Source organism: Falco naumanni, chromosome 9 (assembly GCF_017639655.2).
Source record: "Falco naumanni isolate bFalNau1 chromosome 9, bFalNau1.pat, whole genome shotgun sequence".
NCBI lineage: Eukaryota > Metazoa > Chordata > Aves > Falconiformes > Falconidae > Falco > Falco naumanni.
In genome coordinates this window covers 22,904,713-22,918,654 of record NC_054062.1, presented here as the reverse complement: position 1 = coordinate 22,918,654, position 13,942 = coordinate 22,904,713, and the positions used below count along the sequence as shown (strand labels likewise).

The following is a 13,942-nucleotide window of genomic DNA, read 5'->3' as shown; positions in this document are numbered from 1 at the left end:
AAAGACGCTGCTGAAGAGCAGCTCACCAGAAGCTCAGCATCACCCAAGTCCTAAATAAGTTGCAGTGGAAACAAGCCAAGGACCTGTTAGCCGTTTTGCTAACACACTACCCTGGCTCAAATATAAAACCTATATTTTAAACCTAGAGGCGCTCTCCCCTTTCAAAGAACAGGCAGGAAAACTGAAAACATGTACGTTAGAAGGAAATCATATTGCATTATAGAGTGGCCCCCCCAAAGCTCTCTGTAGCTGCTCAAGCCCCCAGCATCCCATGCACAGTGCCATGGACCACCTCCCCACCTCCTGGCAGCCCCTCTGAGGTGGGGACAGGGGACGGTGATGGTGATTTACAGCAGGTGGGTGGAAGGGGATAGGGTGGCAGAGGTCCTTTTTCTCCATCTGAGAAAGTCTGCCATTCCATATTCAGAAAAGCACAGTACAATATCTTGGTTATTTGTGTTAAGGCAGGTAAGGCTGAGCAAACCAGACACCTGAGACTCTTCTCTGCGTGTGCGTGTGCCTATCACACCTGCAAGACTACCCCTGCATATTGAAAGAACACAGTTTAAGGTAACTTAATTCATATTATTTTAATCTAAAAAGTAAGATATAACTGAGTCTAAGATAAAGAAAATTTTGTCTGATCTCTCTTTTTTTTTTTTTAACCTCTAAGCTACTTTTTGACTGGCTCTGAACTGCTGCAACACTGTTTGTTTCTGTGTAGGTCAGGAATTCTGAATGACTCCAAAGAAAAGTTATAATCACTTACTAACACCTTGTTGCCCTGGCACAGAGCGCTGCAGGGCAAGACAATAAAAAATGGAAAAGAAGTTTGAAATTAAATATTTTTGCACACAAAATCCAGCTAAAAATAAGGACAGGGAATGCTTTTCCTTTTAAATGTCCTGCTAGCAACCACCTCTCCAAAGGAGAATACAGCCTACAGTAAGAGTATCTCCGAGATTTCCAAGGGGACTCCTCAGCCAGTGTGCTCCTTTACAGTCACCGTGCCCCCTGCCTCCCCAGGTGGGCAGAATAAACGTAGAAAACACCTCGCAAGCACTGACCAGTGCTGGAACACAGCACCTTTGACAAAATTACACATGGCCACGTCCTAATTTTGCTGATCCTGGTCTCAACACAGGTGGAATGGGATCTGCTGGATCTGAAGGTCACCACAGCGCTGGTTGTTAGGATGAGCCTGCCATCCCTGCTTCTGCTCAAGCATAACTGCCCAAGATCTCTGAACAAAATGCAGTTTCTCCTCCAGCCCAGAGCAAAAACGAAAGGAGCAAAGCTGGAATATACACAACCAAAGGAAAAAAACCCTGCTCTCATCACCATGGATGAAATCCTGCTGTTGCAAACCTGCTCAAGCTTTTCTGCTCGGCTTCCTTTTCTCCAAAGACAGCACTGGAAAGGGGCGAGGGGGGGGGGGGGGGGGCGGGCAGAAAAAACCCAACACACCAAGCCAAACCCAAAAAGCAGACATATCCACCTGGGATGCAGTTCATCGGCAGATCTCCTTCCCCACTGCGGCCTGCGAGCAGCAGAAACAGAGGCGAGGAAGGTCCTGGCCAGCGTTGGGGAGAGGTTATTCCCCATCCTCCTGCATTGTGCAAAATGGGGAGGCTCCCGGCCGCCGCCAGCACTCCCCGCCTGCCAGCACCCCTCGCCAGCCCCAGGTATCTGGGCGGTGCTGGGATGGCCTCCCACACCCTCTGCAACCGCACCTCTCCCTTCTCCCAGCCCTCCTGACTCACACGGGACTAGACTCGGCTGGGGCTTGCACCCCCGGCTCCCACTTGGCTGGGGGAGCAGCCTGCAGCACACCTCGGGCAGGGGAGGAGGAGAGGCTGGGGTTTCTCTGGGAAACTGGGAGCCTTGCCCAGAGATTAAAGTCGGGCAAAGCCCTCCTGGCACAGAGCAGCTCCCCCCGCTCCCCTCCCACCATCGCTGGCACCAGCCACACGCTGCAGCTCAGGAGCAAAAACCGGGGCCAAACCTTGCTCTACCTGCAAGGATATTCCAGCCACCCTGTGTGTGTGCTGCCTGTCCTTAAAATGCCTCAGCAGGGAACGAGTGTTCCCACTGCCTCAGGGCCAAGGAAAGAGAAAGTCCCAGTGACCCCTTTCAGATGGTCCTGGGGTGTTTCTCTTCTCAGGGGGTGGTGGAGGGGAAAGCAGGCCATCGGGGCACAGCAGGCCAGACAACTGCTCGTTGACATCTCATCCATCATGCTGGCATCCCTCCTGGTGCCCCAGGACACAGCCACCAAGCTCCGCTGGTAGCACGTGCCATGAAAAGTATGGTTTCCTCTTTCCTTACCCTAATCAAGGAAGGAGAAAAATCTGAGTGGGAAAGAAAGGAAAAGAGAAGGTGCCTTTCTGGCAGAGGCTCCCAAGCATTTGAGACAGGGACTGGAGCCAGGCCAGGGTGTTGCTTTCTGCAGTTGCCCGAGTGAGCTGGTAGGGCAGCCTGCACCAGCCCCCCTGGTCCCCTGCGATGGGACTCAGCATCCCAAGGGTAAGGAAAATCAGACAAAGCAGTCTCCTTGAGCAGAATGTCCCCCTCCCAGGCAGCAGGGAAGCTGCAGAGCAGGCATCCTGTAAGGATCTTCCCCTTCCAGAACAGTTTATGGCAAAAATCTCCTGTGTTTTTCAGCAGAGCTCAAAACTGCTTTGAAGTCCAGGCAGGGACCAAGCTGGAATCTGAGTAGAAAGTGCAAGGGGCTGCCATCATCAGTGCCCAGCCCTCCACGCCATGGAAAGCCCAAGCCTCTCTCCACGGCAGGGATCTGCAGCCCAGTAGCCAGCATGACAGGATGATTTTATGCTGTGCAGTGTATTTTCCCCAAGGCCACCCTCTGGAAGACACAGTGGAGCAAGAAGAGCTGACATCCCTCCAACTTTGGCTTTGTGTCCAGATGGCTCTTCCATTTAGTGCCAAAAGAAATGAAAAACAATGCAAGCCTTGAAGTCTTGAGTCAACCACTGCAAAACTGTTAATCCCAGAGTTGCATCGCCCTGTCTCTGCCATTTGTATTTGCTGCCATGTTCTCCAGAAGCTCAGCAGTCCACCCTTCTCCTTCCAGCAGAAGTTCTTTCATTAATCACCTTAAGATCCCTGAAATAGGGAGCCCAAACTCATAACCTCTTCTCTCTGCTGATGCAGATATAGAAGTATCTGACAGGGAGGGAGCAAAGCTTCAAGTCCACACTCCAAAGATCACTCTTCAGATATGCAGCAGGAAAGGTGATGGAGAAATCAGTGCATTGCAAATGGGCTCAACCAGCAGCCACACTGGTACAGCCAAACAGCGCTTTCCATCTGTGTCTTCTTACAGTGACAAACCGTCTTTGGTCTAGAAAGGGTTTTTTGCAGCAAATTTTATTCTCACTCTTCCAGAGTCTCTCTCCATACTCTCACACCAAAAATTCATACCGTCAACTACAAAAATGGTCTCTGACCACCCCAGAAAATAGGTTTCTTACACGGTTTTGTTCTGCCTCACCTCCCAAGATGCAGACTTTTCCAACAGTAAAAAGGGAAATCAGAGAGAAGAAAGGGAAAAGTCATGGGAAGAAGATAAAATGGGGAAAGGGAAGGAAACATAGCAGGTTTTCCTTCTCCGTATGGTTAAAAGAAAAAAACTCACAGAAGAATTGGGGGCAGGGGAGTGACTCTCAAAAAGTAAAACAAAACTTCAAAATTATCCACAGGACATCTTTTACAGGACTACCTGAAACTGCTTATTATTTCCTTGCTCCTCTCCATGGCACGGAAAGCTGTAGAGTCCTTATTTGTGTAAGAGAGGGGAAAAATATATATAAAGAAAAAAAATTGATAAAAATAAGATAAAGGTGTCTAGAGGAAAGAAAAACTGCACTTTTGTCCTGTTGGACCCAGTACGGTCTCTCCTTGGAGGGCAAGGCTCTGAACTTGCAAAAATCACAGCCAACACATTACAAGTCAGCAAAGCAGCAGCCATTTTCACCCAGGTGGAGATGAAACCTGCAGTGAAACACCTTCTAGTACCTAGGGAACCCGTGATCTGTTCAGACAGTGGGAGGGACGGAGATGTACAGCTGGGAGCTGAACAGGGCAGCAGGACACCTTTTGCTTTCCTCACAAATCAGGATCATGCACCACCATCTCTGCTTTGTGCAGGGTAAGCTGAGACACAGTGTGACTGTGCCTAAGGAACAGGACCTGGACTGTCTAGCCTCTTGCTCCAGATGCGTAGCTGACTGGTGCTCCTGATCCTACTGGCATGACAGCTGAGCACACACTAGCCCTTTCCCTGTGGGAAGGAGATGCCGGAGCTTGTTTTCACCCAATGAGGCCCTCTGCACACCCTTTCTGCCACCCAGATGATCGTGGATAGACCAGGCGGGTGTCCCAATGGCCATTCATCTCTTTGGTTTAGACATCTTCTCCTCTCCCTCTCCATGCCAGAAACAGACTCATTGTCTTGGATCCCCCAACCCTTGCTGCGACTGCTAAACAGTCAGGGTATAGAGAGGGAGATATTGCACCCCTCCTTTGGGACCCACAACGGGCCACCCCCAGGGCCGGGTGGCCCTCTGGCCCAATCTGCTGCAGCCATCCTCAGTTCTTCCTTTCCAGCCCTTCGCTGATTCAGGTACCACCACCACCCACTTCTGCCTATGGAGCAGTGGCTGCACGGGCTGCTGCTGCAGCTGCACCACACTACGGGTGACCTGCCAGCAAGTCCCACACGCACCCTCAGCCACGGCAAAGTGACCTGCGAAGGCGGCTCCTCAGCTCCCAGGCTCAGATCATGCCTTTATTTCAGGAGAGCACTACAGTGTTGCAGACAAGCAGGAAGTCATGGGCTGGCATACATCAGCTTCCTAAACCAGACCTGATGGGGGGAAGATGCCCAAGCCTGCAAGTGTCACGGGCAAACCCCAGGCACTCAGAACCCAGCAAGCAGAGTCATTCCAGCTTGGTTGAATCAGGCCCATAATAAGCAAGCAAGATCATAACATCTTCATAAAAGTAGGATTTAAGTACAAACATCTGCCCTGCTGTTTTTTAATTAAGGGAGTTTATAGCTAGGTATTCATTTCAGTAATCCATGGCTCCAGCTGCAGAAATGCCATGCGTATTCTAACTATGGCAGCTAGTTTATTTAACAGAGTTTGACACTGTTTGACATTTAGCTGAGTCACCTTGTTCCCAAGTAAAGCAACAAGGGCTTTTCAGCAGTTCAACAATAAAGAGGCAGAGATTCGATATCAAAAGTAGAGCATATATCACAGAAATTTTAAATTAAATACAGCTGAGGAGTATTCTGTTCTGGCAGCTTCTCTCTTTGGGACGCTAAGTCAACCCAAATGTTTTCCAGATATAACTCTTCCCTTCAACGACATGCAGCAGTACCATCTCCCTCATGTTCTTGGAGGGTGGGAAGGGTAGGAAGTGTTGTAATGGGCATATGGGATGTACCTCATCCTCCGCAAGTATCACCCAGCCATATATCAGGACATGCATCACAGGCTGAGTGAGCACCAGTCACCTGCATTCAGCCAGCATTTTTCTAGGACAAAGTAAAAGAAATGGGCCATTCATGGTCAATACAGGAGGAGCAACTGTTACCCACAGACAAGAGATTTTCCTACAGTGCCTCACCTAAAGCCTTTTGCACTCCTACACAGTGCTTTTCAAGGACCTCAAAATGCTTTCCAGCAAGAAAGGCAGGCCAACAATATCCATCCTCATCATACAGAGGTTTCACAAAGGAACTTGTTTATGAGTTTGTCAGTGGCACAGCTGGAAAGAGAGCCCAGCTTGGATTCCTCACCCCAGGTTGGAAATGGAGGGCAACACCACCTCCCCCTGGCTGCAGGTCTGGCTGCAGCACAGAGCACGGCAGAGAGCAAACCCCAGTCCTGGGGCTGTCTGCTAGAAGATCTGCAGAGGCTGCCAGGCTGCCGCGCTGCCCTACTGCAGCTCTGATGCTTGTGTCACGTATTTGCACTGCTACTTTCCAAGTCCCTGCTTCCCCACATATTTGCACTGCTGTTTTGCAAGTCCCTGCTTCCCCACCAGTCGTGGAGCTGTGCTCACCACACATCTGGAGCAGCTGCTCTGCCTGCAAACGATGTCAGGGACCACAGCATGCTCCTGGAGAGTCCTAAGCCCCCCCCGATCCCAGCCTCTCTTTACAGACCCTTTGGGGAAGAGCTGGGATCTCCTTTTTATAGTTAAGGGCAGAACAGACCTTTTAACAGGCTGAAAATACTCCATTTATTCTGGCAGGCAGTGCAGTGAGCCGAACTTTAAACCAACAGCCAGAATCATGCAGTCAGACAATAGAGAGCTGGCCTGAGCGTGCATTTCCAAGAGCATGCTGCGGTCTGGCTCATCTCCCTGATGCCATCCCTGCAGTAAGAAGCTGTGTGGAAGTGTGTGCCATTACCCTGAGGAGATAATATCCATCATGTGCCGGCTCTCTCTGAAAGCTGTCAGAGGGACAGTGGCTCAAGGCCAAAGAGATATTTATTTATCTTTTTGGCCAGCACTGCAGAAATCCCTGTTTGCATTTAACCTTCTTTCAGTTTCCTTTATATCCCAGTGGCAGCTCTAATTATTCATTCCTCATTGTACAGTAACAGTGCCTGCAGAGCCATAGCATCCAGAAATGAAGATGACAGTGCCTCTAGTCTCCAGTGGCCTCCCAGCTGGTGGCCCAGGCTCAGGCTGCCTGGTGGCACCCCACAGGCACAGCCCCCAGAAGCCATCGAATGCCTTTTGTGTGGCAGGGCACGAGCCAACCTGAACCTGAACAGCTGATGCAAGATCCCCTGGGAGCCCTAAACACTATGTCGGTTATTTTAGGAGGAAGGGGAGGTCTGGTATCACAAGGCCGCATGTACGAGCTCCCAGGGAAAAGGCATTTGTAGAAGTGGTCACAAGAAGTACTAGAGATGGTGGCTGGGGAACTGCAGTCCCCAACTGTTCTCACCCATCTTATTTAGGGCTTTCCCCACAGCATTACCTGGTAGAAAAGGGATGATTCTTTGCTTGGGGTCTTTCTGGCCTCCTTCAATAGGGAACTTGTCCAGAAGCTGCATCTGCAAAAGAAACAGAACAAATTTCTCAGGGGGGAAACACAGACTGGCCACATAGGGACCAGGGGATCTCTTGGCCTGTGTGTGGTTTCAGAGAGGATTAGCAAAGCAAAGCAACTGCAGGAATTGCTCTGCCTCGTTGCAGGGCAGCCTGTGCATAAAAAGGTACGATACAGTTCACTCCAAGAAAGGGAGGGCAAAGTTTCTGGCAGCACAGAGGAGCTGGGACAGGGCCCAGGCAGACATCTGAGCCTGGCCTTGCTGCCGTTCTAAAATTAGGCTCTCATTATTCCTCACAAAACACACGCCTTGTCTCTAATCCACAGCCTGCCCGCGTTGGTGGAGACACAGTTTTTACCCGTCCGTGTGACAGACCACCCGCCTGGCTAAAAATGCTGTTCAAGCAATTGGATTAAAGCATATTTAATAAAACACCCACTCTGCTTTCTTGCTGGCAAGGCACTGCCCACTGCCCTGGTCCGGTAAGAGTGCTCCTGCCTTCCCAGGGGGCGAGAGGTGGGTTTGGGGGGAATAGCCTCCACTGCAGTCCCTGCATGGAGGACAGCAGCAGAGAAAGGGCAGCAGGGAGGAAGGCCTCGGAGAGCAGAGCATCCCAGAGAACACCACCACCACCACCGATGGCCAGCAAGCGCAGCTCAAGGTGAGTGTGCTCTTAGCACATGACGAGAACCTGTTAGCACACAGTTACGGACCACCCGAGCCAGAGTTTCACCCACAGCAGCTAAGATCTTGCCCCACCAGCTCCGAAAACCTGCCCACCACAACCACCTGTTTTTAACACACCCCTAAGGGCCAACCAGGCTCAGGACCCTCTGGTACCGCAAAGCTGTAACCAGCCTTCAACCTGAGGAGCTCAAAGGAATATTGATGGCTACGGCCAGCTTGCACGGTGGAGCAGACTGCTGACCACCAGTGACTTTCTACGGAAACAAACCTAGGAAAGCAGTATGCTGACATGCTGATCCTTGAATGAGTCCCTACAGTTTCTCTTTGGGTGACGAGCCTGGATGGACCAGTGCCACTAAGGCTGAACTGCAGCCAGAAGGCCATGCACAACCTCAGCCAGAAAGGAAAGGAGCACTTGCTCCAACGGCATCATGAACCTGCCCAAGAGAGACCATCCCCAGCCCTGAAAACTCCAGAGCCTCTCACCCCTCCCATTCACCCCCTGCACCCTTTCACTGTCATTCAGCCCATGGTAGAACCAAGACAAATACCCAAATCTTCATATTCTGTTTTATTTTCTCCCACACTTCAGATGTACAATGCAATGGTCTATGTCCCTGTTGATCCTACACAGAAGCCCTGGCTCCCCTGGGCTGGGGGAACACCAAAGCTCCTGCTAACGTGGTGAAACGTTTCCAACAGACTAGGAGAGATGTCTTTCAACACACAGTCCACAGGCCCTATGGCCTCTGAGGAAGGTAAGGAAGGGAAGAAAGAGGTCCTGTTACTTGACCTTGCAGGACCCCTATCTCCTCACCTGAACTGGATCTACAGCTCAACACAAATACCTAAAGTGGCAGCAAAAGCTGCATGTGGAGGGGCTCATCAATCAGCATTTAACCTCATCAGTGCTACCTGGCCAACAGTGAGGGTGTGTGTGTTAACAGTGCCTTTGCTAGCTCAACAGATTTCCTTTTAAAATATTTTTTTGCTAACATGGGGGGAAAAACAGTCAGATTATTTTTTTTTTACTGTTTTTGTTTTAAAGCACACAGAATCATTCTCCTCTTCCACCACACAGAACATCTCCAGCATTTTCACCATATGGTACAGCAAACCAAAGATCAAGAGGAAACTCGGGAGTAGAAGGAACATCTGTGCAGGAGAAAAAGTTAAAAGATCCCACATGTTTCCCCATCAGGGAGTCAGCCTGGTAAATAAATAGACCATAGCTCTGCGGATTGTTGGCTAACTCACTTTTCTGCCTACAGAGACATGGTTTTTATTGAAAATGGGAAATTTTGTTTTCTTGTAGGTAGAGCTCTGAGTGTCTGAGGTCAGACATGGGCAGGAGTTTTGTTCAAAGAAAAAAGGAAAAAAAAAAAAAAAAAAGAGGGGGAAGGAATCCCCACTGATTGACTTGAAGTTTCACTGTTGCTACACTTTTAGCCAGGAAGGCAATTCTCACTTTACTACATGGTGACTGATTCAAGCTGGAACCGACACAGTCAAATTCCCATGGTTATTCTTGGAGTTAGATTAGCTTGGCTAATACAAGCCTCTTTAACCACATCAAGAGAGTCACAATGTGTATAACTTAGCGCTATTTATCTAAAGGGTGGATATCAGCAAAATACATACAATAAACTGCAGCTGGAAGAGTTTGGCTAAACGTTCCTAGACTGCACTTTCCACCCCAGCTCTTACCTCCACTGGGACAGGCTGGATGGCAGGGAGCTGGGGGGAGGCAGAGGTGCTCCAGAGGCCACTGAGGCAACTCATGGAGACACAGCCTGTCCCAGTGCAAAGTCCTTGGGGAAGCATGGAAGATTTCTCATCTTCTTCAATACATGAGCCAATGTCCCGATGGGCAACGTGCAGACATTTGTGTGAAACTGAAGACAGGGTGTGACATTGCTGCTCCTCTAAAAGGCTATACAAAGTTGGGCACCCATGGAGGGGTGTGACAGTCCCCTTCAAGCCCCTGACCCCAGATGACATTTGCCACTGGCTTGTGGATCACCCCCTGGACCAATGAGTTGGGTCTGGTATTTGTGCTGCTCCAGCAAGAGAGACAGGCTGGTGTTGGGCAGCTGTGCGAGAGGTTCAGGAGGAAGCTACCGGCTGAATCTCAGGCATGACATGGGAAACCCAACAGACCTAGAAAGGATCTGAGCAAGGACATAACTGCAGCCCAGCAATTACGCCTGTACCTCCATGCCCAGCTGTTCTCATTAATGACTAAAAAAGCACTCCCAGTGTGACAATGTCTGTACAGATGAGTACTAACAGCACGGAGAACCTGCAACACAGACTGGAAGGCACTGACTGCCCTTCAGCTTCTGCAGTGCAGGAAACCCTCCAGGGACGTTAAAGCCAAACGAAGAGCAGCAGAAGCACAGAGCCTTCCTCAGCACTTCCCTGCACCCAGTTCTGCCATTCAAAGCCTGTCAAAGTTAGATCTAAAATCCGAGAAAAGCAGGATTTCATGGAGAAGGATGCAAAGCAGAAGACGAGGAAGAGACAGATGCAGGCAAAAAACAAGCAATGGGTCTAAGTGAAACATCCCAAATCTCGCAGATGTGATGGAGCATCCTGAGCCAATGCCTAACAGCCCCAGTCAGCCCAGCTCTGATAAGAGGAGACACTAACCATGGAGATAAATGGAGCAGCTGGGAATGGAGGTAGCTAAGGGCTGAACCACACAAACGCTCCTGGTAGTCATAGCACTTTCCCCGTATGGATGATTTAACAGCCAAAGGCCAATAAAGATATTTTCAGTTCATTTAATGTCTACAGAGAATCTGAAGGTCGAAAATTCTTTAGTCTGTGACAAATGTTTTTTCCATTAAAGGGAATTATTATTGTTATTACTACTAATATACATATGATTGTTGAAAAAAAATCGTTTTCTTAAAGCCCCAGGTTATTCTGCTCAGACACGGGCAGTCTCCACAAGTTGTTGCTCGCATCTTTGATAGATGGCATTTAGCTTAGGGACAAGATTTTCTGAATAAGAAAGTCATCCCGCTACCCAGAGTAAGCGCATCTCTGCCTGAAGGGAAAGAAGGGAAGTCTGGATGCAGAGTCCTGAAGGACAGAGTTAGGGCTGTAGCTGGCTTTGGGCAGGCAAGAACACACAAGTGGGTGATGCATTTTGGCAAACCTGGGGGAGCTCATACTCAGTTCATCTGCTTACAAGCATTAGTATGTGAATGCTACCAAGGGGGAGCCTCCAATCGTACGACTGGTGTGATGAGCAGAAAGAAATCTGTCACCATGTCACTGTGTCACAGGGTGGGAGATTCATTTGGAAACAGGGAGGGTATGCGGAAACTGGGAAATGAGCTTCCCACCCACTCGGGCAGCACGTCTGGAGCCAGGCTGAACAAACACATCCCATTCCTGCTTCTGGCACAACAGACGCATGTCCACAAATAACCCGCCACCAAAATCACCTCCCCAAGCTTTGTCTCTCCAGACTTCTCTGGGTCTGCCAACAGCTTTCCTGTGCAAGTCCTGCATGGAGTCCTGCCTCCTGCTCTGAGCAGTGACCTTCTTACTTCTGCACTAAACTAATTCAGAAAATCTGCTATAAACCTTGTGGTCCAGATTACGACTTTCTCACAGTGGTCAGCAAATGATCATGCAATTAATCCCATTAAAAATCAAGGGAATTACTCATGTGAGCTGCTGCTCATTAAAATGAGAGCAGGCTCAGAGCACTGACGATGCCACTCTTTATCACTTGCACTTAACCATGAAATCACTTGACCCGCAGGAGTGGAATAGGAAGGTTTCAGTGCTATCAACTCTCATAGTAACTGGCCTTTTGTTCAAGTCCCAGCTTCTAGACGTGAGCAATTGGTTGAGAATTAGCATTCACTGCTAAAACCCAAACAAAAACTAGTCTACCTTTTATGGTGAAAAGCATAAATTTACAAACAAGACCCAAATTCATCCTTCAAGGTCCAGAAACTGAAAGGCAAATAATGTAAGAGTCTCTATGCTTTTAATATAAATGCAGGCAGCTCTGGAAGCTGCCTCACCCATGTAAATGGGAAATAAAGAGGTGCGCTCAGTGTCCTCACCTACAGCTAAGCTGTTACTTCATAGAATCACTCAGGTTGGAAAGGACCTTTATGATCATTGAGTCCAACCCTTAACCTAACACTGCCAAGCCCACCACTAAACCATGTCCCTAAGCATCACATCTACACATTTTTTTTAAATACCTCCAGGGATGATGATTCAACCACTTTCCTGGGAACCTTCCTTCTCAACTCTTTTGCCTCAGGCCACCTCTACCTAAAAATGTGAATATGCCATGAAGAAAGAGATGTTCATGCACGCAAGGACTGTTTGGGATCAGCAATCACCAGCTGATGGCATCTGTGGTTACTTCACATCAGTTTTGCTATGAAAAGAAGATTCAGCCTGTCTGTCCTGCAGTGGTACCACCTGATTAAAAATCTTAACCAAAAAAAACCAAACGCCACTTGAGATGCTGCAAGTAGTACCTCTGAGGATGAGAAGCCAAGCATCTTCCTGGTAATAATTTACTTACTATGTTTTAATTATCTTGGTTAGATTTTCATAAAACATTTCTTTCTGGTTTAGATATAAGGACTTACAGCACCTGAGACTAAAGAGTGACTTCTCTTTTGCAAGAGAGGTTTTGACTCTGGTAAGCCAACCAATGCAGGGGGCATGAACATATAAACTGTTCAATGTCCTGATCCTGTGGCATTTGTCAGTGGGAACTTTGTTCCTGATTTGGTCTCGAGGTTTTGGAAGTTTGTGACCAAATCTAACTCCCTAAAATTAATCCACTGAGACAGCTATCTGACCTCCACCTATGCCTTACACCACAGACTCTAGCCGGAACTTCCCGCTGGGCTGTTAGTTCCTCCCATTCCTTACTTGCAGCAGTTTTAACTCTCCTCCAGTCAGAAAAGTGAAGTTCTCCACACCTCTTAAAATGACTAAATTAGGACATCCTCATAACCTCTTATCAGCATGCATATCTTTCTGATTCCTTTTCAAGGGGATGTAGGTTTGCCATGTGCACAGATAAAAATCAAAGCCCTGAAAAAGGTCAGCACTGCAGTTACAGGACATTTATTTTAACACACAAAGACCCTGAGGATGACTTTCATCCAAACCCCTTTGGCAACTGAAACAACAAGCACCGCTGCAAAGGGACACAGGACCTCTTGCAGAGTGAGATGAAGCCTCACTCCCCTTCCGCAGTGTCTAACTGTATCCCACAAAAACAGTGAACAAAAATCAAAGCATGCCCAAGAGACTGAGAGCAGCAGATTTTTGGCAAGATGCCCCCAGAAGTCCCAGTGAGTTTGCCACCTTACTCTCAATCACTCAAGCAGTCCCAAGGCTACAACTCTTCCTAGACTGGATGTCAAGAGGTCTGTTAGCTTCCCATTTTCCAAGTGCTCATTAGAAAATGCATTTGTCATTAAAAATGAGGCAAGCCGACAATAATTTAGCCACTGCTGGAACCGAAAGGTAAAGTGCATGAGGACAGTTAGGCATCAGGCACACGGTGATCCCTTCTCACGAGGCTGGTCTGAGCTCAGCGTCCCATGGAGAAAAGAGAGGCTACAGCCAACTGAGAGATGGGGCAGAGGAAAGGAGGCAGCTGGACACCTATGGGGTTGCACGCACACTTCTAAGAGAGGGCTGCCAAAGGAACTGGAAGAAAAGCAAAGGTGCTTACCAGGGATCTGGAACAAGTGATGATGGAACTCACACCCTCAGCAGGAGGGGTTCAGGGCATGTGCAAATCAGAAAAGGTTGAAAGGCCCCGATATAGATAACAAAAGCTTAGATGAGAAGGGGAGGTAAGATACCAGAATAGAGGAAGGGTTATTAAAACCCTGAGGAGCAGCATCAATTTCCTTTCATTTTGAAGTTGAAAACCAGCTGTGCTGCTCACTGACATGACTGACAGATACTGCATTATCAGCTATATTTTGAGTTATAACAATGTGATCTGCAAGAAAGGGAAGGGCCAGAACTGGGTTAATTCTGTCATCTGCCAGAGTTTTCCCATGGATAAACCTCTCTGGTCCTGTCTCTGCTTTTGCATCTGCAAAATGCAAGACAGATCTCAGGAAGGTGGCATGAAATTTAAT

At 48.6% G+C, this 13,942-nt stretch overlaps 1 protein-coding gene across 1 annotated transcript in view; it reads right to left on the bottom strand.

The window, feature by feature from the left end:
- The window catches only part of SH3PXD2A (SH3 and PX domains 2A), a 272,082-nt gene that overhangs the window by 185,968 nt on the left and 72,172 nt on the right, over window positions 1–13,942 (bottom strand). The window contains exon 3 of the mRNA XM_040606729.1: window positions 7,028–7,103. Within this exon, the coding sequence (XP_040462663.1) occupies window positions 7,028–7,103 (76 nt within the window). The remainder of the gene's footprint in view (window positions 1–7,027; window positions 7,104–13,942) is intronic.